Raw genomic sequence first — 24,157 nt, 5'->3', positions numbered from 1 at the left:
AATATATTCTTAATTTCAGAAGAATATCATCTAAAATCTTTAAGAAGATTGTTTAAGTATAAAATCTTCTACTTACAAGAATATAATTTTTTCGGTGTATTCTTCTTCAATGTTTGGAAGAACGGAAATGCCGGATCATTTAACGGAATTAAAATGTGCATTAATTTGTGCGTTTTGTTCCGCAGAACCAACAGTTCGAACTGGATCTTTTGAACGAGCGCGGACGGGAGGTTCTACGATTGGCGAACGATCGCAACAAAAAAGCGATAGAATCGCAACTTTCCGAGATTAATTCGGAATGGTGCGAATTGGTCTCGGGTCTCGAAGGACGCAGAGATGCGCTCGAGGCTCTGTCGCGACACTGGGAAGACTTCGAGGCGCAATGGAATCTCATCGAGACGCGATCGAGCGCGATCGAGGAAAAGAACAAGCTCGTCGACTCCGTGGTTCGGTCGAAACAACACATGCACGACACCATCAAAGCGCTGCAGGTAAAGCCTGATGCTGTTTTTTTTTATTACACAAGTGATCTCGACTTTTTTTTAAAGAGAAAAAGACTTGGGGGGAAAAAAAACAGAAGTCATGTGTTTTGTTATATTTTTAAATTCAAAAGTTCTCAAATAAATAAATATAACGCAAAAATCGCGTGAGAAAATAAATTTGGACGAAACGGAAGAGATCGGAGTTTCGGTCTTATCAAAGTTTTTGTTGGATCTCGCGCGCACGGAAGCGTGTCAAACTTCCGTGTAACAATCGAAAATTATAACAGGCATATTTACGTCATCCCGCGCCGGTGAGATATGCATTTTGTTTTAAATAGCGGTCGTGCGACGTCGTTATTTTATGTCGGTAGAGACGTTGTTTCTTATCGATTTGCGACGCGTGCCAAGGGTAACGAATATAACACAAATTAGTTCTGTCTTTCTCTCTTTTTCCGGGGGATTGAGGGGGGATCACATACAAACGCGCTCCAACGTGTGTTCGGACTTGCACGGCCAGGTACCACAGGTGCGGCGAGGGCCCTCGAAATCTAAACTACTTTATTGTAGTCGCTTCCGAATGATCGAGCCGCGATGGGCGCTCGCGCGAGAGCTCGCGTTTTACACGCACGAAAACAAGAACTTTTGCTCTTATCCATCGCGCACAGTCGTTGTTCTTTTTTTGCGATAAAAATTTCCGTTCGAAAGACAAACCGAAATTAATTAAAATTTCCAACACAGTGCGAATTATATATGTTAAAATTAGTCACAAAAAAAAAAATTCCCAATTCGCTGGATTTTTCAACGCTATTGTAAAAACAGGAACTCGTGGCGGAGGCGGAAAAACTCAAACCCGCAACCGAGGAGGTGAAAAGCTTGGCGGGACCTGTGCTCGCGTATCTCGCCGCGTTTACAGAAGCGCCCGCTCGAAGTCTCGAGGAACGTCTCGAGAAGCTGCACAAGTCCGTCAAATCGTGAGTCAAACCATCACCATGTTGTTGGGCTTTTTTTGTTGTGTTTTTTGGTTTCTGTTTCAACTGGACCAGAGCACCGTCTTGCTCTTGATCGGCCCCGGTCTCGAGATGTTTTATTTCGCACAAAACACAAACAAACACTCCGGGAAAAAATGGATTAGATTTAAATAAATTAATTTAAATTTAACGAGATAAAAAAATGGAAAAATAGATCTAATTAGATTCAAATTAAATCTAAATAGATATAAAGTATAGATCTAAATAAATATAAAGTAGATCTAAATAAATATAAGCAGATCTATTAAATTTACACACCTTTATATATTATATTAAATCTACTTTAGATCTACTCAGATCTACCATAATTAAAACTACTCAGATTTGGTTAGATTTGAGCAGATCTCAACAGATCTGAGGTGATCTAATATATAATAGATCTGGGTAGATCAAGAGTAGATCTAATAATAAATAAAAATGTAAATTTCCATAGATTTACTTATATTTATTTAGATCTACTTTAGATCTATTTAGATTTAATTTCAATCTAATTTAGATCTATTTTTCCATTTTTTTTATCTCGTTAAATTTAAGTTAGATCTAATCCATTTTTTCTCGGGACTTGAAACGAAACAACAGCGCGAAACAACTCTCGACTAAGTGACACACAAAAGAATATATATTCATAAATTCACTTAACATTACTTTCGTCTCGTTACTTTTTGTTTGCAAACGATCTCTTTCAATTATTCACGCGGAATTGCACATGGGACGCAAACCAAGAGAGTGTTTGAAGATAACTTTTGAATTTTCAATTCAATTAAAACGCGCAATTTTTATTAGTTTGATAATTAGTTGAAATAAACATTAGCGTCATGCAAATCCGTCCGTTCTTTCCAATAAATTTAAGATGATGCGACTTCGAAGAGCGTCTAATTTTATAACAATTTGTTGTACAATTGTCTTTTGTAACAAACACACATTCGCGGTCTTGGGAGGCCCGGCAACGACGGTGCTACCACGGTCCAACGGATTCGCATGGGCATGCGCATGGGAATCGCTTCTTCGCTTTTTTATTATCTTTTCCTTCTACGTAAAAAAATTTCTTTCGAACAATTTCGCAAACATTGTTCCATCAATAATTTAACTGCCGTCATATCTTTGTTGCGTTTTTTTCTTCCAGGTTACATCTCGCCATTTTTTAATGACACATTACAATTGTTAAAATTGCAATACAAGTTCACGCAAATATGTTTCTTTAATATTTTAACGTTATATATGTTTACGGGAAGATTTCTCTCGCCGTCTTTCGCGCGAGAAATGGGTTCGATGTTCGCGTCTTAAGCGAGCGAAGAAGAAATTATTTACGCGCGTACAGAGAACGAGAACTAGACAGATAGCGCAATTGTCCCTGAAGCGCGAAATATTGCCGAAATGTCGCAACTGTGTTTCATTATTGTTGCGCAATATTGTTGCGACATACCGCGGTCACATACGATGATGTGTTTTCGTCGAAACTATCGCAGAGAACAAATGTTCTCTGATAATATTCTGCAGCAAGTTTAAACCGCAAGACAAAAAATAAAGTGGATCTTACGCGAAACATTGCGCGGCAACATGTCCGCAATATGATTTTGCAACACCGCGGGAAATACGAGACATATCTTGGGTGCTGTGTAGTGTAGCACAAACATATTTGTTTTTTTTCAGAAATATTCCAATCTTGCAAGATGATAAAACAATGTTCTTGCAACAACGTTTCGCGTGCCGCGGAGACATTTCGAAAAAAGAAACAAGACGCGTCACGTAAAGCAAAAATGAAACAGCGCGCGCGCACCAACTTTTGCGCGCGATCATCGTCGTCGACGTTTATCCATTGGATCCGCTTTAATTAACGCGTCGCGCTACGTCATCACCAAATCCATCGCGTATGACACAATACAACGTCATTGTAAACAGTCGGTATAGAAAGATTCCGGCCGAAGAAGGTCGATATGTGTTCCCCGTTCGAGAAACGTGTGCGTCCCAAGGTCTCTACCGTATGTTACCACGCGCGCAGGCCGGTTTCCTCGCTCATCCAGTCGTCCTCGTACCGGCATCGATGACGGAATCGCCACTCTCGGGATCGCATCTCTCCTCGCATCTCGTCGTTGTTTTTTTTGTTTTTTTTTTGTTTTTGGTTTCATCGCTAATTGCGCGCTAAGTGAACATTCGCAACGCGGGGTGTTCTCGAAAAAAAAGACGAATATTCTCTCACGTCAGATTTTTTTCCACAACGCGAAAGTGTTTGTCGCGCACACGAAACGTCACCTAGCGTGTTTACGTCTGGTCAAAGCGTGTGTGTGTGCCGGCGCTTATGTCATTCAACGCGGCGTGAGAATGACATAAAGTTTTACTTGTAAAAAAAAAAAAAGAAAACACTTGTGTGTGATCGCGAGATGCAAACGCGAAATTGCAAAATCGTCGCAAGTACCGACCGACATTCCCGGCGGAAATGAATTTGAGTTTTGGGAGACACAATCTCCCGAGGTGACGATCCACCTTTCTTTGTTCTTTTTATCGAATTTTTTTTTTTTTCGGTTATCGGTCGTCACGTCAGCGAGGAAACGAAAACAACGACGTCGTCGCGAGAAGATTGCTCGCGAATTGAATAAAAAAACAAACAAAAAGATATCAAATTGTTTCTCGAGATTGGGTATTGCTTAAACTTGTGAAACCGCATTTCGCATACGGCACTATATAACGTCGTGTCTGTTTCTAGACATGTATATGTGCAGCGGCGGCGGCGGCGGCGGCGGCGCAGCGGCCTCGCATGCGCGCGACAAAGTGTGGCACGAGATATCGACAACACACACACGTGTGCCGAATGCGGAATTGGAAATAAACTTCCAATTAGGAACGGATTTTTTTAAATGCAATCTCGCAAGTCAATCTCGCACAACAGTCAATGAGATGGCAATTAATTGCCTCGTCAAATTATAAAATTTAGTTTTCTGCAAATAAAAACGCGCGTGAGATTTGTCAGCGCTCTTGTTTTTTTTTTTTTTTTTTAAAGAAAGTTGTGTATTTCAAACTGGAAAAAAACGTCACGTGTGTATTTTTATTGCTCCACTTTCAACTTTGATTCCGAATTTCCGTTTCTTGTTTTTTCAAAATTCTCCTTAAAAAATAAATCACGTCTTTTTTTGTTAACTCTTAAAAACCCTACCAGTGGTCCATGGGACCCCAGCATGACTTTGAGCGCAAAGTCGATTTTCTAAGATTATTTAATTCACGATTTTTGTTTGACACATATTATAATAAAAAATTCAAATTCGAAAAATAAGATCTTCTTGACTGATCAGCATCCTTTGGAGAGTATCTATGATTTTTTTTTCAAGATGAAAAAATGAATAAAGTAATTTCTAGAATCTTTTAAAGAGAGGGGCTGGGGACCGGTGGACCCCCAGTGGAGAGTTTGTTATACGGGTACAAAGTATGGGGTTTAAGGGTTAATTAAACAGGGGGACGCAGTAGACACTCGAAAGGAGAGATGCCGGAATTTGCGCGCAAAAGTTTTCAAATTTAATTTAAAAAAAAAAATTAATAGAGATTCAATTTTTAACGTCAAATAAAATGTGCCAGAGACCTACTTAGGGTTCACTTTTAGGAAATGTCAAGAGAGAGAGAGACAGAAAACGATTTGAGATCGAGTATGTAACATTGATTGGTAATGCAAGTCCGTGTAATCTCTTCGGTTGCAAATTTCAATTGTCGTACACGCAACGTTACACGCCGGGCGGTGGTTTTATGACTTGCGTTATTCGTTGCGATAGTCACGGTGTTATCAAAATACAATAAGTTTGTTGCACGTTGCTACCGCGCGCATTATGCGAACAAATGCTCAAAGCGCATTCCCCTTGTGTGTTTTTTTTTTATTTTTCGTACATTTTCGTTTCCCGACGACCTAGTTTTCTTCTTCTCGTAACAACGGGCAATTATTTTGCTTTCAGCAAACAAATAAAGAAAATTCCGCCTGGATTTTAATTGTACAAGAATACAAGCCTTTTGTTAAGTCCGAGCAATACTTTAAACAATATTCATTTTGAGGAAATTTACACTGAAGTGACCTTGATCTTGTACGCATCAGATTCAGCCGCGTCGCGTCTTCTGTCTCTCTCTCTCTCTCTCTCTCTCTTGTGTCTCATTATTTAAAATCGTCTCTCCCCTCGTGAAAATTTCCAAGTCTTCTCGTAGAATCCATCGACTTCTCGCATCCTCGGCGCGGCCGATTATTCTTAGGACCGTCGTTCTTTGGCTAGACTAACCAAATCTTGAGGCCGCATGCGTCGCGGCGCCTCGCCAACGCGAGTAACGTCCGTCCGGAGCTAGCTTCGGCGGCTGCGTCCGTCCAATAACGTTTCGAACCGCGATCGCTGCTGCTTGGCTTGATAGTGCCGCGCCATATTGTTATCCGTACAAAAAAAAAAAAAAACAATTCGAGAGAAGTAGAGAAAAAGGAGATTTATAGCGAGAGAGAGAGAAAGAGAGAAAGAAAGAGAGAAGAAAGTGAAAAGTTCACGCACCGCGTAACGAGCGAGTATCGCGCGATTATCCCCCGCAGCCGGACGTACACATAGGTATCACATCGATGGCTTATACCGCGCGGAGAGATCGAGAGTGGTTTTTTTTTTTTTTTAAATTTTTTTTTATTCTCTTACTCTTACGGCACAGACAATTGGAATGACGTAAACACCCGCGAGTTGGAAACAATCGAGTCGCCGTGGATTTTCATATGTTTTGCGGAAATTCGAAAACGGAACATCGCCATGTGCTTCAATTTCGCTTCGACGCGCAATTTTTTTTTGGTGTCGCGGCCCGCCTCTTTTCGCACGAAACAAGCTCGCGATTACGTAAAACGAAAAGTGAAATTAAAAGAAGACCGGTTCGCCGTGAATCTTTAATTTCATTCTTTTAACCTCCGATGTTTTTCTTGTTTTTTTTTTTTTAGGAAATATATATATATATATATATTGTCAAAAGAGCGATTGTGTATGTTGCAATGATGTCATCGTGCAAAGAGATCCAAAGTCGCCGGTAAAAAAACTTCGAGAGCGGGGAACACGATCGACACTTCGTTTTTTTATTTTTTTATTTTTTTTTTTATATAAATAACGTCACGAGTATCGGCGAAAAATCGCGTCGTTTTGGGAGATGACGCGCGTTGTAATAATTCGCAAACAGTATTGCATCGCAGCAAAGTTTCGATCATCAGCGAGTGGACGAAGGAAGCCAAGAAAAAAAAAAAAAAAAACGACGAAGAGATTTTTATCGTACGATAAATTTTGCACAGTCGCGATATCGCGTGCCTCTCCCTCTCTTCGAAAGGTCGCGATAAAACAAAAATAACGTCGTAAAACCGTGACGAAAAAACTCGCCCGATGATCGATCATCATCGTCAAAAAATCCGTGCGCTTTTCTTTCGAGAGGATGACAGCGCGCGCGCCGAGTTCTCGGGAAGAGGATGACATCAACGTTTAAATTATTGCTTCTGACTTATGTGTGCAACTGGTGAAAATCATGCAATCGTTTCTATTTAAAGAAACCGCCGTCTTCTTCGCAAACTCGCCGATGGAAGACAACACCGGGAGGAGAGATCTTTAATAAAAAAAAAAAAAAAAAAAAAACGAAATCGAATTTTGTTTGTCCGAAAAACCGATCGGCATTTCGCGCGCGTTGTCAAATAAATCGCGCGCGATCGTTTTTCTACGAGAGAGATTACGTGGCGCACAACACAACTCCTCGTTTTCAACGTTAGAGTCTTTCTCGCGAACGGTGCTTTCGAATCGGTGCTCGGCTCGCACTTCCTTCGTCTACTTTTAGCCGAAGCTGCTCCCGCGACTCCGCCTGGGTTCGGGCCAGCCACAGCTGAGGCACAACGACACGCATTTCCGATTCTAAATTCGTTCTATCTCTCACCGCGAACGACATCCGTGAATAAATTTATCACGATTGCCACGTGAAGTTTCCTTATCGCGCAAATTCTCAGTTGCGTGTAATTCATCATCATCATCGACACGTGTCTCTACGTGCGTAAACGGACGCGTTATTATCTCTATGTTTATAACACGTCATTTCAAAAACCTCATGTTTCAGTTCATAAATAACAAACGAGCTCGTGACAAATTTGTTAAACAAATCTCTAAGGTTGATTGCGCGAGCCAAATTACAAAACGTAAACGTGTGAGAACATTTTTTTATCCGTCCGAGAATCCAAAGTTCAGACGATCCAACGATATGAGAATCCGCAACATTGTTTGTAAAACATTACAATAATCTGCATAAATATTGTAAAAATAAATAATTTAACGTGAGATCGACATCAGTAGACTTTGTTGTAAATCGATTGATGTTTGAAAAAAAAAAAAAAACTGATCTTATAAAAAATCAGAAATTAAAATTATCGAAAACAAAAGAAACAATTTTAATTTTTGCAATCTGGCTCGCAATTAGCCCGAATCGATCGACTTGGTTTTGCGAGCTGATCGCAAAAATTCATTTTTGAAAATTCTTCGTTCGGTCGTCTGTTTCTCTCTGTAAACAATTTTAGCTAGTTCTTTTTTTCTGACAATTGGCCGTACAACAAAAAAATTGATGTAACACGCGATAGAATAAAGCAGAAGAGCGCCGCGACGTTGAATATCGATCAACCCTTTTTTTTCCTGTTCGCAATTTTCCCCTAAACGTGTATAACGCACAAGCGCGGATCTTTTTAATCCCTCGTCGGCGGTGGCTGGATCACCCGCGAATCACATTTAAACAACAATAAATAAAACAAACATATTAAAAAAATGTAGCGCCGTCATATTAGCGCGCGCGAAGCGACTTGTTGATTATTCGATGGACGGAAAAGTCAGTCGCGAGTGAGCCAGCCACGGTCTTCCGAGGGATAACGTTCTTCTTTCTAAATAGTTTGGAAGAGCCTTGATCGCTTGATCAAGAGACTCTTCTCGACAAAGAGAATCACCGTGCGAAATTTCGACTTCTTTTTAGACTTGTCAGCTCGCTTTGTGAGAAGTCCGAGAAGGCAAGCGAGGATCTTAAGGCGCTCGAGAACGTCGAGCGCGAGACCGAGCGTTTGCGAAAACGGCTGAACGAGGCGCGCGAGAAAACCTCAAATCTATACGTTTACGGTGTCGATCAGGACGCGACCGAGGACGAGCTGAACGAGCTGCGATCCCAGGTCGAGGATCTAGTCGACACCGCCAAGAAGTTCTCAGGAAGCACTAAGGCGCGGTACCAAGCTAGCCAGCAGCTGGTGCCGAGTGACATTGTTCAACATCTCACGGCCCTCGAGCTCTGTGCCGAGGCTACAGCACAGGCGATGGAGGAGAAACAGAGGGAGCAGAAACGTGCCCGAACCACCAGGTCGGATTATCTGGCCGACGTGGACGAGGTGCAGGCATGGATTCGCCAAGCCGAGCTCAAGGTGCAGGACAGATCGGTCGAGCCGACCGTTCTTAGGGAGCACCTTAGGCAGATACAGAACGAATTGGGAACGATTAGCGACAAGCTCGAACGACTGACGAGCAATGGGCAAACCATCGTCAAGAACACGAGAGATAACGCCGAGAAGGAACTGATCAACAGAACGATCGACAATTTAACCGATCAGTTGGCGCAGGTCAAGAGCTGGCTGGAAGAGAAGAAACAGATTGTGGGCGACACTCTGGACGCCTGGCAGAGGTTCCTCACGCTTTACGAAGCCGTTAAAGCGTGGACGGAAGAGAAGAGACAGTTCTTAGTCGAGCCGCTTGAGCTCAGCTCTCTCGTGCAAGCCAAACAAAGACTGCACGAATATTCGGTACGTGTGTGAGGGAAAGGACTCGTTCTCTCTCTCTCTTCGAGCGTCACTGTGTGTTGAACACTTTCTTCGTTTTATAGACGGCGGTCAAGAGCTGCAAGCAAGTGAACAAAAATCTCAGCGACATGGGAAGAGAATTGGAGAACATCGGTCAGGTGACCAGCGTGGGCGATCTACCGGAGAAACTGGCCGAGGCGGAAGAGGGGAAGGTTCAGGTCGAGGGTCAGCTGTTGGAAAGGGTTAGTGAACATAGCTTCCGATCTTCGACCGGTACACTTGGTAGTTGTCAACCCGAGGTTGTCGTGTCAAAAAAAAAAACGTCTCTTCGTCTTGCAGAACGCGCTGTTGCAAGAGGCCAGCGAAGAGTGGGAGCAGTGCGAGAGGAAGATGAAGGACGTGCGGAGCTGGATGGACAAGGCCAGGCAGACGCTCGACTCGCCCCAGAACAAGAAGAAGCCGCTGCGCGATCAGCACGCGATACGCGAGAAAATGCTCAGCGACATCGCGATCCAAAAAACGAAGATCACGATCTCGGTGGAGAAGCTCGAGGTGCACTTCAGATCCGGCATTGGCGGTGACAACCGGGTCAAGGACACCGCCGACGACCTGATCGCCGAACTAAACGGTCTTCACAGCACCGTCAAAGAACAAACGAGTTCTCTCGAAGTTTGTTTAGCGCAGATCGATCAGTATCAACAGGTTAGCGCGACGTTCGTTCGGGAAAACGAGACGTTCGTTTTCTTTTTACGCGAAGATCAACGTCTCAAAAATACAATCCCTGATTTTAATCTTCGAGATCAGAGCGAGATAGTTTTGTTTTTTTTTTTTTCTTATTGCAGGAGATACAACAATTGAGGCAACAAATCGTGCAGGTGGAGCAACAACTGAGAACGGTACTCAGTCCGACGTACTTGCCGAACGATCGCGAGAAAGCTCTTCAAGAGCAGCAGGTAGGCATCGTCTTTCTTTATTTCTTTTTGTTTCTAATCTAATTTTTCCACCACCTTGCACAAGCGCGCTAAGGCAGCAGTTGAGTTTTTTTGCATTTTTGTGCATTGATACCAACTCGAAACCACCACCAAAAAGAACGCGCCGTTTCTTTTTATATGTATATGTTCGTTCGCGCAATATTCACAGTCGGGGGTAGTTTTCTGCGTTCTCGGGTGCGGTTAGGCAAAACTCTCCTCAACCCTCACTTCAGACTAATTCGATCGCGTGACCGAAACCCATTGGTAACCTTCAGCTAACCGTCGATCGAGCCACCATTAACCGGAGAGAGAGCTTCCCTTTTCAGTCATTTTTTCTTCCTCTTTCATCGTCACACGCACGCACACACAGAGACTAGAGATTAATTTTCAACAACAATCTCTCGTAACAAATTAATCTCTAAACACTAATTAATATATTAATTAATAATACTAGTATATTATTATAATTAATATAAATCAATATTAATTATATTAATTAGTAATATTGTACATATGCTATTATATTAATAATTAACATTATTTTATAATAAACTAACGACATACGTCAGTTTCTCACCTGTCGATCCTTTTGCTAAACTTTTAATTTAATCCCAATTCTAAATTATTTTCTGTGACATCTCACAAGAACGTTGATCTGACGAATTTGATTCTAAAAAACCATTTAAACAATATTTTGTGCAAAAATTCTCTCTACAAACAGAAAAATGCATACTCTGTATAATAAGTTATAATATATCCGCAAATATGTTATAAGATTTTCGTAGGTATTTAATTTACTCGAAATACACTCTAAATCTTAGTAAATTTGTACTTTGAGTAAATTAAATACGAAAATCTTATAATATATTTGCGGATATATAAACTTATTATATACATGATACAGTACGCATTTTTCTGTGTGTAAGACGCCAATATCTCGCGCTGTCCACTTAGCGAAAAAAAGTCTCATGTAATTTAACAATTTTTTAACAAAGGCAGACGAAAAGGATCCAAAGGTTCAGAATTAGAATTAAATCACCTCCTTTAAAATCTAAAGTTTCTTGAAAAAAAAACATCACATCTTACCGTCAGCTAATCTAACATTCCAATCTATTACTAATTGCTCCAATCTATTACTAATTGCTCCAATCTATTACTAATTGCTAACATTCTAATATTTAATCACTAACACACTCGTTGCCTATCCTGCACTTTCGGCAGCAAGCAAGTTGAAATGTCAAACTATTTTTTTTTTTTCACGTTTAATTTTTTAATAAAAAAACTGACGCGCGCGAATCGTCAGTCGAGTCAATCGACGGTGTTGTTCACGTGTCATGGTGGGGGGTTTGAGTAAGACTGGTGGTGTTGGTATCACGTTTAATTCTCTAACTGTAACGACGTCTCTCATTATCTCTCATCTCTACATACTTACACACACACAGACTTATCCTCCGACACTTATCCTCGAGCTCTCTGAGATCGATCAATGATCCTCAGACACTCGTGCCACATTGTTCTTGAAGGGGATTACTTGATTTTGTGCTTGTTTTTTCTGTGTTACTTTTTCTGAGTTTTTTTTTTTTACGTGTTCACTTTTCAAATATGTGTATATATATATATTGATGTACAATCACGCGTGTAAATCGCTACACCTTCGTGTACTTATGCTCACACGTAATTTACATGTGTGCGCGCGCGCGCGCGCGCGTGTGTGCCACGTAGGTGAGCACTGTTGTACGCACACATGCGCTCTACTTTGCATCTTAGAACAAAAGGAAGAAACAAAATCGTAGTGCGAAAAATTGTTGTTTTTTACATTCACGTAAAGCGTGTCACGCACCGTTTTGTGCATTGTTTTTTTGTTTTTAATTTTCTATCTCTTAGAGTTGTTTCAATTGTTCAAGCTTGGAAAAAAAAAAACATACGTACGAGTCACAGAAAAATCAAGTGACCTCCATGAAATAATTAAACGTGTTTTAACGAGATACGCACATATATACAAAGAAAAAAAAATTCCGATTTATTCCCAATTATTTTCTATTCTGCTGTTTACTTGCGTTCACTTTCTGTTTTTTTTTTTGTTTTTTTTGTTTTAAATTTATTATTTCGTTGCTATCATTATTTTACCGATTGTTTTATTTATTGACGTTTTCTTTGCCGTACCCTCTGTTTCCCCCCTTCACACCCCACATCCAACGATCGCCCCCGTGCTACTTTCATCTGCCACTCTCCTCGTCATCGTCGTCACTTGTCTCCCTTGCGATCTTTTTCTCTCTTTCTCTCTCTCTCTCGTCGTCTTGTCTCCGTCGTCTTGTCACCGGGATCTCGTCGCTCTCATCATTTCCGATCACGACTCGCTCGCTCACTCTTATCCTCGAAAACAAAAATGTGTTGTTTCCCTTAAACCTCCCATCCCTCTGATCATCAACACGATCCCTCGTTCTCTCGTCGTTGTCGCTCGCTCGACGTGTTACGCGCGAGATCAGATCTGTCGCGAGAAAATCAAATCGTTGCAGAGCAAAATTCAGGCGCGCACCGAACGATCGAAGCTGCTCGTGCAGCGAGGAACGCCAGTCTCGGAACCTCTGGACCCATGACAATAGAGAGATCTACCCCCCGCTCGTTCGGTTCTCGTTGTCGTTATCTCCGATTGCTGGCTTGTTCAACCGTTGTCGTAGCTCGCGAGAAAAATTATGCGGCGCACACACACACACACACACACTCACACTAGCTAAAGAGGTGGCGCACAATAAAGCAACGCGTTGCACTGACTTAGTCCACACACGAATCTGTCGTTCAGAATTTATTTCGACGATCAGCACTATCAAAATTTCACACACGCAAAAAACACAAATTTTCTCTCGCCCACACCGTTCGCTATTGTCTCTTTTATTGTTTTATTTGTTTTTTTTTTTTAAGCGCAGTTATCGAATAACGACGACGACGACCGCCGCGCGCGTCGAGTTCAACGAAGAAAATTCGTTCGGTGCGCGAACGGCCAAAAGACGAGGAAGCGCACGTTTTTTTGAAAAAACGTCACACACACGCTCGTCTTTGTCCCGTTCCCGTTCCGAACTACTTTTGTTTTTTTTTTTTTTTTTTAGTTTACCACGTAATGTTTTTAAATAAAAGTTTTTTCATCACAGACGCTCGATTTTCTAAGAAATATATATAATTATCTCATATATAATCGAACACGAGATTATTGAAAAACCATGTGTGAAACCGCGCTTGTGTTTTGTCTCACATTATATCTGTGCTTCAGTAGCCACTACGACGTGATATATCAAGAGAAATAAAAAAAAAAAGATCCATTTGTCGACGGTAAATCGAGTTTACGAAATTTCATTCATACGAAACCCCCCCCCCTTGCCCATTTTATCCACACCTTTAGGTGCGTAATCGCACATCTCGAAGTTGTCCTCCGAGACCGGAGAGACTGGCTCGAATAAATCTTGATTTAAAAAAAAACAAAAAAAAAAAAAATTACAAATATCCCAAATGTAAAAGAGATTGCGCGAAATTGACATGGTGTGTATGTTATTCCATTGCTGTGCCTTGGCTGACCCTCCGTGGCGGACAATGCAGACCCTGCAGCAACGGATGGAGGGTTGGAAGCAACGGAGCAAGATACTGGCGGAACAGATACACGCGGTGGATCCGTACTACGTGCTCGAGACTCGGTTCGTCGTTCAGGCCTCGTACGCCGACATTGCAGCGGGACGTACCAATAGCCCGAGCTCGAGAAACTGTAGCCCGTACAGACAGCAACGCGACGTCGCCGCCGTCGCCGCCACGCAAGTGTTGCGACCTACGATGATTGCACAGAAGCTGACCGCGGAATGTTATTCGCCGAATAACGAGGCGCAAGTTTCGAAGACGCGATCCCAAGAGAGGAATCACGAGGCTCGCGACAAGTCGGTGGGACGGATCGAAATACGCGCGGAAACGATGGACGATCGAGACACTCACGACGACGATAGGCAACAGGACGTGCCTGACGTCGTTGTCGAATCGTCGTTGTCGTCGTCGTCCGTGTCTCGACGGGGACGGTCGCTCACGCGCAAACCAACCACGTCCAAGGCGAGAGACTCGGCGAGGACAACGGCGTCCGAAAGAGACGACGTCAAAAAAACGGAAACAAACGCGAAGAACACTCTGACGCTTAGCGAGGAACGAAGAGGACGTTCGCCGAGTCCCATGTGGGTTCCCGGTTCCACCTCCTACGCCGACATTCTTCGCGGATGCGCGCAGCAGACGCAGATTACATCCACGATGGAGCCGCCATCCTCGCAGGAGATGGTTCCTCTGTCCTCGGGAGAATCTCTGCGCGAGCGCGCTCAAGTTTCTTACCCGGAGAAGACGGAGAACGAGTCCCCGGACGAGATCCAGCAGGTTCCAGCGACGACGCAGGAAATGGAGAATCACGCGCGTGAAGATGAGATTTATCAGCAGCCTTCCGAAATTTCCGCGGAGAAAGTTGAGGAACCGAATTATGAAAAATCCGAAGCAACCGACTGGTCCGACGAGGTCCAACTGGAAGAATACGACGTTCTGCAACACGTGAAACAGCAACCAACGGAAATATTCGAGTACATGATACCGGAACCGATGCCGGAACTCGTGGGTTTCATCGGATCGCCGCTCGGAACTTACTCGGTGGGCTCGTACGTTTACGCTCCCCCGTCATCCTCCTCCGGTCATCAAATCCAACAACTCGACGCAATCAATTTGCATCCGTCTTACAACGACGGTTCCTTGGCTTACGCGCCAACGACGGAGCATTACGTCGCGCAAACGTCCGCTTATCTATCGTCGACACCGGAGATCTATCAGCAGACCTCGTCGTTGCAGCATCAATGTCCCGTCGTCGATCATCACGCGAGGCACACGATTCCGAGACTGGTGGAGAATCCTGTCGCGCAACAAATAGACAATGCGCAATCGAAAGTTTCCAAAGACGCGATCGAAACCGAATCCGAGGAATCCGCGGACGCGGAAATTTCCGTGACGAACAAAACGGAACAGGACGCGACGTCGTTCGGCAACACCGAGAAGAGAGGAGGAGGCCAGGCGTTCTCGTACGCGCAGATTCTCTCGCAGGGACTCGGCGCGCGTGTCCTCACTACGACGCGAGTCGCGAACAAATCGCCGGTCGCGGATCGTCGGACTAAAGAGCGAGCCAAATCGTCCAACTCCGTGTCTCGCGAGTCGTCGCCGTTGAAATCGAAATCCGAGAATTCGGACTCGCATCCCTCGGTCGCGACGAAACACGATCAGCCAGCGAGACAGTCCAACAAGGACAGCGACTGGGACACGATGAAGAAGCGAGAGATCAGAAAGAAACATCAACAATTGAACGACAAATCACCGCGAACGGATCACGAGAACAAATCGCGAAGATCAGCGGATAAGAAGCAACAAAAGAAGGAAAGATCGAGTCCGCCGCAATTGGCGGAAACGCGAGATCGGTCCGAACTGCTCGACGAAGCGATCGATAAAACTGACGACAATTCGGCGATGAAAGAGGAAATACCGGTGTTCGAGGAGGAGGAGCAACGAGCGATCGACTCGACGGAGGTGGAGGACCCGGTGAGTCCCCAGCGGGAAAAGAAACGCAAGCAAAAGAAGAGGAAAACGGACAAATCGGTGGGGGACGAGATCGACAAGGCTCTGAGAGAGATCGAAGATATGGACAAGCAGAAATCGAAGATTCAGCAGAAGGAAAAGTTTGTCAAAGAACAGATCAAGTCTCAGATCGATCCAGTTGGCGAGTGTGAAAAATCGAAAGTCGACAGAAGACACAAAAGTGACAAGTCGATGAAAAAATCGGGCAAGTCCAAAGAAGGGACGAGAGCGAGGGACGAGGACGTGCCGGTCGAACAACGTTTGACGACGAGTCGGAAACCGACGGATCGAGGCGTGACGGAAGAAAAAAACGTCGAGGGAAACGCCGCGAGAGCTTCGAAAGACGAGGAGAACGTTCAAAAAATGGACAACGTCGCGGAATCAACGGATCAACAGATTGGCGGAAATATTTCGGAAAAATCCAAAACGAAACGCAAACACAAACCGAGCAAGAACGCGAGAGAACAAAATAGAGAAGTTGTTCTCGAAAAAAACAAAACCAATCAGCAACAATCGGAGAACGATAGCAAATTAGACGAAAACAACGCGTTAACAAAATTGTCGGTCGTTGACGAAAACGTCGATCGTCCGGAAAAAAACGCGGCGGACGGGAAACAAAGCGCGGCCGCGAAAATCGAAATTGCGAGGAGGAAACAGAGAGAAAACGATTCGAGAAAAGAGAAAACCAAGACGAGGTCCAAGGAGCTTTCGAAACCGGAAGCTGAGAACGACGTTAAAGAACGCCGAGACAAATTCGAGATTAACGTCAAAGATATACCGGACGACAAATCGATCGAAGGACCGATCGACGAGATAAAAGAAGATCCCAAGTCGCAGATCCACGCGGGAACAACGGACGAAACAAACGAGGAAAGAAACGCGTCGAAACTTGCGGAATCGCCGGTCGCTCGAAACGTCGAGTCGGAAAATACGGACGAGAAATCGGTTAAAAAAATTGAAACTGCAAAGAAGCAAAGAGACGAGTCGAAGAAGAAGACGAGGTCGAAGGAGCCGAAGATAAAAATCGCGGATGACGTTAAAAATCAAGAAAAAAAACTCAACAGCGAGGAAACGCAACTCGACGACAAATCGACGATCGAATCGCCGATCGGTAACGTGGGAAAGGATTTCAAGTCGAAAGTTTCGCCCGTCGGTGCGGAAACCGCTAAGAACAAAACTACCGCTCGGAAGAAAACTTCGCAAAAAACGAAATCCGACGAGGTTGCGATCGATAGCGCGTTGGTGCGAACTTCGGAACAAACTGAGAAAAAACAAACTTCGACCGACGCGGAGAAACGCGAAAACAATGAAGAGTCGAAGCGAACAATCGTAACGTTTTCCGAAAGTGCGGAAAAAGCAGAAATTGCGGACGAGAAGAAGATCGAGGAAATTGTTCGGCAATCGCGGGAAGTGCAAATTGTTAACGAAATCGAACGAAGCGAAAGCGAAATGAAAGAATCGACAAGAAACGAATCGGATCGGCAAACAAAAAAATTGGAAGAAGATTCCGCGATATCGAGTTTGTTAGAAATTGCAACAAGGGCGAATGAGAGCGAGGAAAAATCAACCGAGTTGATTCGAGCGAGCAAACAAACTGAGAAACTCGAGGAAAAACAGACGAAAACGTTTAAACAGAAAAAGTTGGGAAAAACAAAGTCGAGCGCTCGCGAGAAGCCGAGGAAAGACGAGGTATCGCGAGCTGAGGTCGAAACTAAATGCGATGAGAAAAACAACGGCGATCAGTTGCTGCCGGCGATCAGTTCCGAAACAATTTCGCAACCCGACGCGGAAACGCGTTTAACGGAAACCGAATTTAACGCTGAAATCAGTTCTGTTGAAGTTACCGACGATTCGATCGGTAACACATCGGTCGATGCGATTCGAGCACGCGAGAAGGAACGATTGCGCGATTCGGATTTCGAGATTCGATCGCGAACGACCGGGAAGGCTCTGATTATCGAGAAAACGATCACGACCGTGACGACGACCAGCAGCGTGCCGGAGTCGAGCGTCAAATCGTCGTCCGACGTTAAATCCACCGTGAAATCGGTGGAGATCTTAGAAAACATACCCCTGCCCAAAATCGTAGGTTCCAAAGTAACCGAGTTTATCACACTGCGTCCCGAAACCGTGGAAGCGAGTCTCACCACAACTTACGCGAGAGTGTCCGACGATTCTCCCGTTGACGATTGTTCGTTGCCGCAATCGCGACAACGCGAATTCACGGATTTGCAAAAATCCAATTCCTCTTGTCCCGCGACAACAACACCCGACGAATCCGTTCTGTTCGGTAGCGTGAAAACTAGAACGAGAATTCGTTCGAAAAATCGCGATACCGAAGTCTCGGAGTTTCGCGCGTTGCCCGAGAAAAATAACGAAGAAGTTCGCCGCGCGCGTTTTTCGGAAGAAGAGAAACAATCGAATTCGTCGATCGAATCGTCCGTAACCGAGCGATCGGAAGAGGATACACGCGATAGAGACGCGACAAGCGTGTTGGAGATTGTGGAAAACGGCAACACCGTGTCGTCGGACGAGACGGAAAGACGCGAAGACGACGTCGCTCCTAATAAAATAATCGAAAATAAAATTCAAGAAAACGAAAGAAAATCTGAAAAACGTGAAACGAACGGAGAAAAGACGGACGACGAAACTACGCGCGAAGACGCGAAGCCGCAAAAGCAAGCGACCGATTATCTGGACCTTGTGAAACCTTACGCGTTCGATTATCACGTTTACAATCAGGCGGAGAACAACTTCCATCGGTTTTTCAAAGTCGTCAAAGTGGTGAGAGAATCGCAACCGCCTCGGGTCGCGTTGCAAACGCGATCGGAGAACGTCGAGAAAGTTGTGCAAAAATCGGTGATGAGATTTCCGGTGATCGATATTTCCTCCGAATCGGTCAAGTTCGATAAGGAATTGTTCGAGATCGATCGCAGAAGACACGCCGTTCTCATAGAAGCGCCGAGATATCCGATTGCGAGTTTTCACGAGTTCGAGTCGCAAGCGGTGAAAACCAAATCCTTTCCCGCGATCTTCGACGACGATTCCAAAGCGTTGGAAAAAGAATTGAAAGAAGTTGATAAAAAAATTAACGAGACAACGAGCGCAACGGAGTCCGAAGAGCCTGGAGAAGCGAAAGCGGATGAGAAACTCGAATCGATCGAAACGGAAGAGAATTTAGTCACGTCTCGGGTTGCAACAATCTCGGAAGCGCCGAGTTCGGAGAAGGAGAAGAAGAATCCGATTTCCGAAGAATCGACGAGCGCGCAGCGATCGTCCGTGCACTTGGTTTCCGACGATACCTGGATGAGCATTCTGGACGAGCCGATTGTTATTGACGACGATTTCGATGACGACGACGCGCCCAATTCGAAAGAAGAAGATACGATCGAAGAAGCGATTACTAAGCCAGTCGCGAAAGATGTCGATAATAAACAAGAGATGATAAAAGTTGAAGAAAAACCGGCAACGTCGTCCGTGCATTTGAAATCCGACGACGATTGGCTGGCTCTTCTGGACGAAGAGATTCCGATCGACGACGACGACGATTTCGAGGAAACTCGACCGATCGAAAACGTTGCCGTTCAAATGGAAAATCGAGAAGACGTCGAGGAGAAAGAAATCGAGAAAGAACCGAGAGAAGTAGCGGAAGAACAACGGCGGAGCGAAGAGGAAAAAGTGGATGTTGAAACTTCGGGTGACGTTGAAGAGAAAGAAACTGCGGAAGTGGAAAAGGAAGAGACAATTGAAAAATTGGAACAAACGAGCGAGGAGAGAGGATCGACAATCGAGAAGCCGAACGTGGAAGAGAATCTCGAATCGTCGAGCGGCGCGATTTCGTCGGAACTTGCCGTGAAAGACGAGTATAATCGCGCGAGGGACGTTTCGAGCGAACCGGATAAGCAGAGCAGCGACAAGACGAGAACCAAATCGAAAAAGAAGAAGGAATCGAAACGCGGCAAGGACGCGAGATCCAAAGAGAAGATGAAACCAGCGGGATCCAAGCGGCAAAGCGACGTGGAAATTAAAACGGACGTGGTCGAAAGCGATTTGTCGCCAACGCGGCGAACAACCGCGGAGCGAGAACGTGAATTGATCGAAGACAAAAAAACCGATTCCTCGAAATCGATCGAGCGACAAGCCGCCGAGGAGGAGCCGCCTGTTGCGGACGATTTTGCAACGAAACAGAAGACGCGAGAGCCAGCCGCGAAAGAAGAAGCGCAGCCAATTCGCGAGGAACGCAAATCGAAATCCAAGAAGCAGAAGAAGCAAAGCGGAGAGAAATCGGAGATCGTTCGCGACGAAACGTCGACGGAAAAGCCGCGCGAAGTTTGTTTCTCGAAAGAAGAGAAGACGCGGGAACAGACAGACGCGTCTTCTTTCTCGGAAGAAGAAATGAGAGAAGAGCTGAGGGTCACGATAATGGACGAGATTGTCAAACCGGCCGAGGAGAAACTCGCTAAATCAACGGATTCGAAGCAAATGAGAGAAGGGAGCGGCGGCAAGTCTTACGCGCAGGTCGCGGCCGCCTCGTCGCGAACTTCTCCTCTTCGGGAAGAAATTTTGTCGTCGCAATCCGTCGACGACAAGACGACGACCGATGACGAAGCTTACGAAAATCCGAACGCGGAAACACCAACGCAAAGTCCGATCGTGGAACAAGTCGGCGAATCGATTTCCTCCTCGATCGTTCCCGAAGACGAAGACTCGTCGCTCGTCGATTCGAAAGAAGACACGCGAGAGGAAGTCACGCGCGCGAAACCGGAAACGAACACGTGGGCTGCGATAGTCGGCTGCAAAAAGTCCGTCGAATCGCCGGAGGAGGACGACGCGCCGATCGCTTCCGATCTTTGCAAATCGGAGCAAAAACAACAACCGACGCACGTTCAAATTTACGTGGAAGAGACTACCGCGCCGGAACCTCTGGAGAATTTGGTTCAGATAGACGATCAAGGTTTCATGGAAGTCGTGAATCGAAAAGAACTGCGATCCAGACGGTCCAGATCGCGTTCCCGAAGCGCCAGGCGAGAAAACTCGGCGGCGGAAACTACGATCGAGGAGAAAACAATCGAAACGCCAGACGAACGTAAACACGAACCCGCGCTAGAGCACCACGTCGAGTTGGAAAACGGCGAAGTGAGCAAAGTTGTTCGAGAAGATGAAAAAGACGAAGAAGAAGAAGAAGAAGAAGAAGAAGAATATAAGATCAAACCGAAGAAGAGCCCGAGCGAACGCAGAAGGGAAATGAAAAAACAAAAGGCGGAGGGCGAGAGTCGAGGTGAGGGTAAAAATGTTCGAGGAGCAAAATCAAACGAGCAAGACGAAGGGCAGAAGAGCAAAAAGAGCAGGTCGAAGAGAAAGACCGGAAAGGATCGGAGATCGCAACAAACAACCGAAGTCGACGAACGGATCGAAGCGAAAGAACGCGACGACGCGCGAAAAGAAGAAGTTTCAAAATTCACAAACGAAATCGAAATTCAAGCGGAAAATGTGATCGAACGTCCCGAGGCTTCGAACGACGAGTCGGTTGAGGAAACGAAAAAATCAATCGAAGAGAACAAACGGGCGGAGATTCTTCCACAGATCGGTGTTGCGAAATCGAAAAAGAAATCGAGAAGCAAAAAGGGCAAAATTACGTTTGAACAAACGGTCGAAAATATATTTGGCCCGGACGAGAACGCGGTTGTTGTTGGGGATTTGACGGAGAAAATAGACGCGAAGCCGTCGGGACCGAAATTAGATAACGAGATGGAAATAAAACACGAGGAGGAGAAGGTGGAGGAAGAAGCAATTGTAACCGCGAGTTTAACGCGCGACGTCGCGACGACGGAAATTGAAGAAATTTCGACGAAGATGATGGAGAAAGAAAATAATATCGCGGACGAAGAAGAAGCGACGAAATTGACGTGTGAAAAACAGTCAACGGAAAAGAAAACGGAAGAAAATATCGCGAGACAAATGGAAATTCCGAGACCTACGAGAGCGGAGAAGAAGAAACAGAGGAAAAGAGGAGGAAAGATTTCGTCGCGAAGCGCAGAGCCGGAAAGAGACGTCGAAAACGCGAAGGATCAAAGCGTGCACGTCGATTCTAAGAACGCGGATGTCTCAGAAAAAGACCGACGGAAGACGAGCGACGAGACAACCGACGAAATTCCGCAAGACGCGAAAGATTCCGCGGAAACAAAGAGCGTCGCGCAAGAAGATTCTTCCGCGAATGCGGAAAAACTCGCGTCTCGTCCCGTTGTCGCGGAAAACAAAGAGCCGATTAAAACCGAAAAGAAACGGAAACCGAAATCTTCGAAGAAGCGAGAGTCAACCGAGAACAAATCGTCAAAATCCGAGCGACACGAAGAAGAAGATACCGTTGAAACAATTGATGCGAGCAAGGAGGTGGAGTCTGTCAATGATTCCTTGAAGACAAAGGAGACGCGTGTCGGTTCGATCGAGCCGGAACTTGAAAAACAACCCGAAGAGAAGAAAGAAGACGAAGACGAGAGCGAGAAGCGACCGGAAGCGACGTCGGAAGCGTCGGAAGAACTTGACACCGCGCAACCAACGGTCGAGGTGAAAACATCAGAAACAATCGGTGACGATCGGAAGGACGCACCTGTGGAAGTTGCCAACACTTCGACAATAGTCGACGTGGAAAAGAAGACGGAATTATCTGAACCCGATGACACTTTGGAACCGGGCGATAGCGCGACCGATGTCGCAAAAGCGAAACCAACGTCGGACGACGTTGACGCGATTGACACCGTCCATTCAAAACATTCTCCACCGTTGATCAAATCGTTGGAAGACGAGGATCTTAGACCCGCGCGAGCTAAACCCGACGATAATTCGTTCGACAAGATCGAATTGTCCAAGTCCGACGATATTTTGGAATTGTGCGATAGCATCGATTCTACAAATATTGTCCCAAGTCATCGTCGTTCTTCGTCTTCGATCAAATCGTTCGAAGACGAGAACGAGTCGAGATGCGAGATCGCAATTAACGAACGGGAGGAGAGCTTCGCCGATTTGGTCGAGCCTCCGAAATCCAAAGTACAGTTTTACATAGCGGACGAGATGTTGGTTTTGAATTTCGACCGACGTAAGAACGTCGACGTTCCGTCGACGACGTCGTTCGCGCGGGAAAAAATCTGCGGCAACGCAGGAAAACCCGCAATTGTCAATTCGTTTAATTCGCGTCGATTTCTCTCGATCGACGACGGTTTCTGGCCCGACAAACGGCCCTATCACGAGGCCGAGCGCGATCACTTCGAGAATTTAGCGTCTAACACGAAAAAGAATCTCGCCGATTCGTCCGACGGCGAGAATCGCGATTTCGACGAGCGCGACGACAATTCCGACGGCGGCGTCGGCGGCGGCGGTGGCGGCCAATCGCGTGATTCTTGCGGAAATTCGCGTTCCTTATTGGGAACGCCCTACACGGAACGTATGATAGCCGATTTGCCCGGCGGCATATGCAGCTGGAGCGATTATAGCACGTATCTGTCGAGCGAGAGCGAGCGGACGCCGGATCATAGCTTGCCGATTGACGATCCCATTACGGTCGATTCGTGTTTCTCCCCGGATTATCGCTCGATCGACGCGCGATCGTCCGATCTTTCCTTGTTCCCAATTTGTCACGATTCGCAAAACGAGACGAAGACACCGGTCGAAGCGAGTCCGAGGAAACGCTCTGCGTCTTCAAGTAGCCTCCAAAATCCCAATGATCCCGTCACCCTCTCGTCGTCGACCACCACCCTCGCCACCCATCTTGGTCCACAATCCAAACTGCATTTAGGTAAAGAGACGAGGGAGGAATCCGCGTTGGAACGTTGCAGCCCGAACGGGGATGCGGAGAGAGATACGGACGAGGCCGGGATAAGGATGTGCAGAAGGATCCAGGTGCGATCACAGCCGTCACAGCCGGTGCTGCTGCTGCTGCTCTGTCTTCTTTTTCTTCTTCTTCTAGTCGAGTTTGAGAAAACCAAGTCTTATACATATACACACAGCAATTATATATTTTGTGTATATGTACATGTGTGTGTCACATATGTATATGTACCCGATTTTATAATACCCTATAGTCATTTTTGTTGGATTTGGTTATTCTGGTCTTGTTGTCTATTTTCGCTCTCCTCTGTCTCTCGTGATTTTTTCTGTGTGACGACTACCACATTATTTATCTTTTTTCGATCTTATTGCGTATCCATAATGTGTGCGATTTGTTGTCTTGTGTCTCGTCGGAGAGCGCGTGCGTGTTTCTATTACTGCTAGTTT

At 45.3% G+C, this 24,157-nt stretch overlaps 1 protein-coding gene across 4 annotated transcripts in view; it reads left to right on the top strand.

The window, feature by feature from the left end:
• Positions 1 to 24,157, top strand: part of LOC109858725 (nesprin-1) — a 65,646-nt gene that overhangs the window by 37,537 nt on the left and 3,952 nt on the right. For 2 of the 4 annotated variants that reach the window (XM_020436254.1, XM_020436252.1), the window contains 7 exons: positions 186 to 491; positions 1,302 to 1,453; positions 8,483 to 9,293; positions 9,374 to 9,532; positions 9,630 to 9,992; positions 10,133 to 10,243; positions 12,748 to 13,590. In XM_020436254.1, the coding sequence (XP_020291843.1) occupies positions 186 to 491; positions 1,302 to 1,453; positions 8,483 to 9,293; positions 9,374 to 9,532; positions 9,630 to 9,992; positions 10,133 to 10,243; positions 12,748 to 12,858 (2,013 nt within the window). In that variant the 3' untranslated portion in view covers positions 12,859 to 13,590. Of the gene's footprint in view, positions 1 to 185; positions 492 to 1,301; positions 1,454 to 8,482; positions 9,294 to 9,373; positions 9,533 to 9,629; positions 9,993 to 10,132; positions 10,244 to 12,747; positions 13,591 to 13,849; positions 23,783 to 24,157 lie in introns of those variants that run through there. The other 2 variants (XM_020436251.1, XM_020436253.1) reach the window with 2 other exon arrangements.

This window comes from Pseudomyrmex gracilis, unplaced genomic scaffold (assembly GCF_002006095.1).
Source record: "Pseudomyrmex gracilis isolate BER0280 unplaced genomic scaffold, ASM200609v1 scaffold_220, whole genome shotgun sequence".
Taxonomy (NCBI): Eukaryota; Metazoa; Arthropoda; class Insecta; order Hymenoptera; family Formicidae; genus Pseudomyrmex; species Pseudomyrmex gracilis.
The sequence above is the reverse complement of the archived record's forward strand: the minus strand, read 5'-3'. Positions and strand labels throughout refer to the sequence as shown.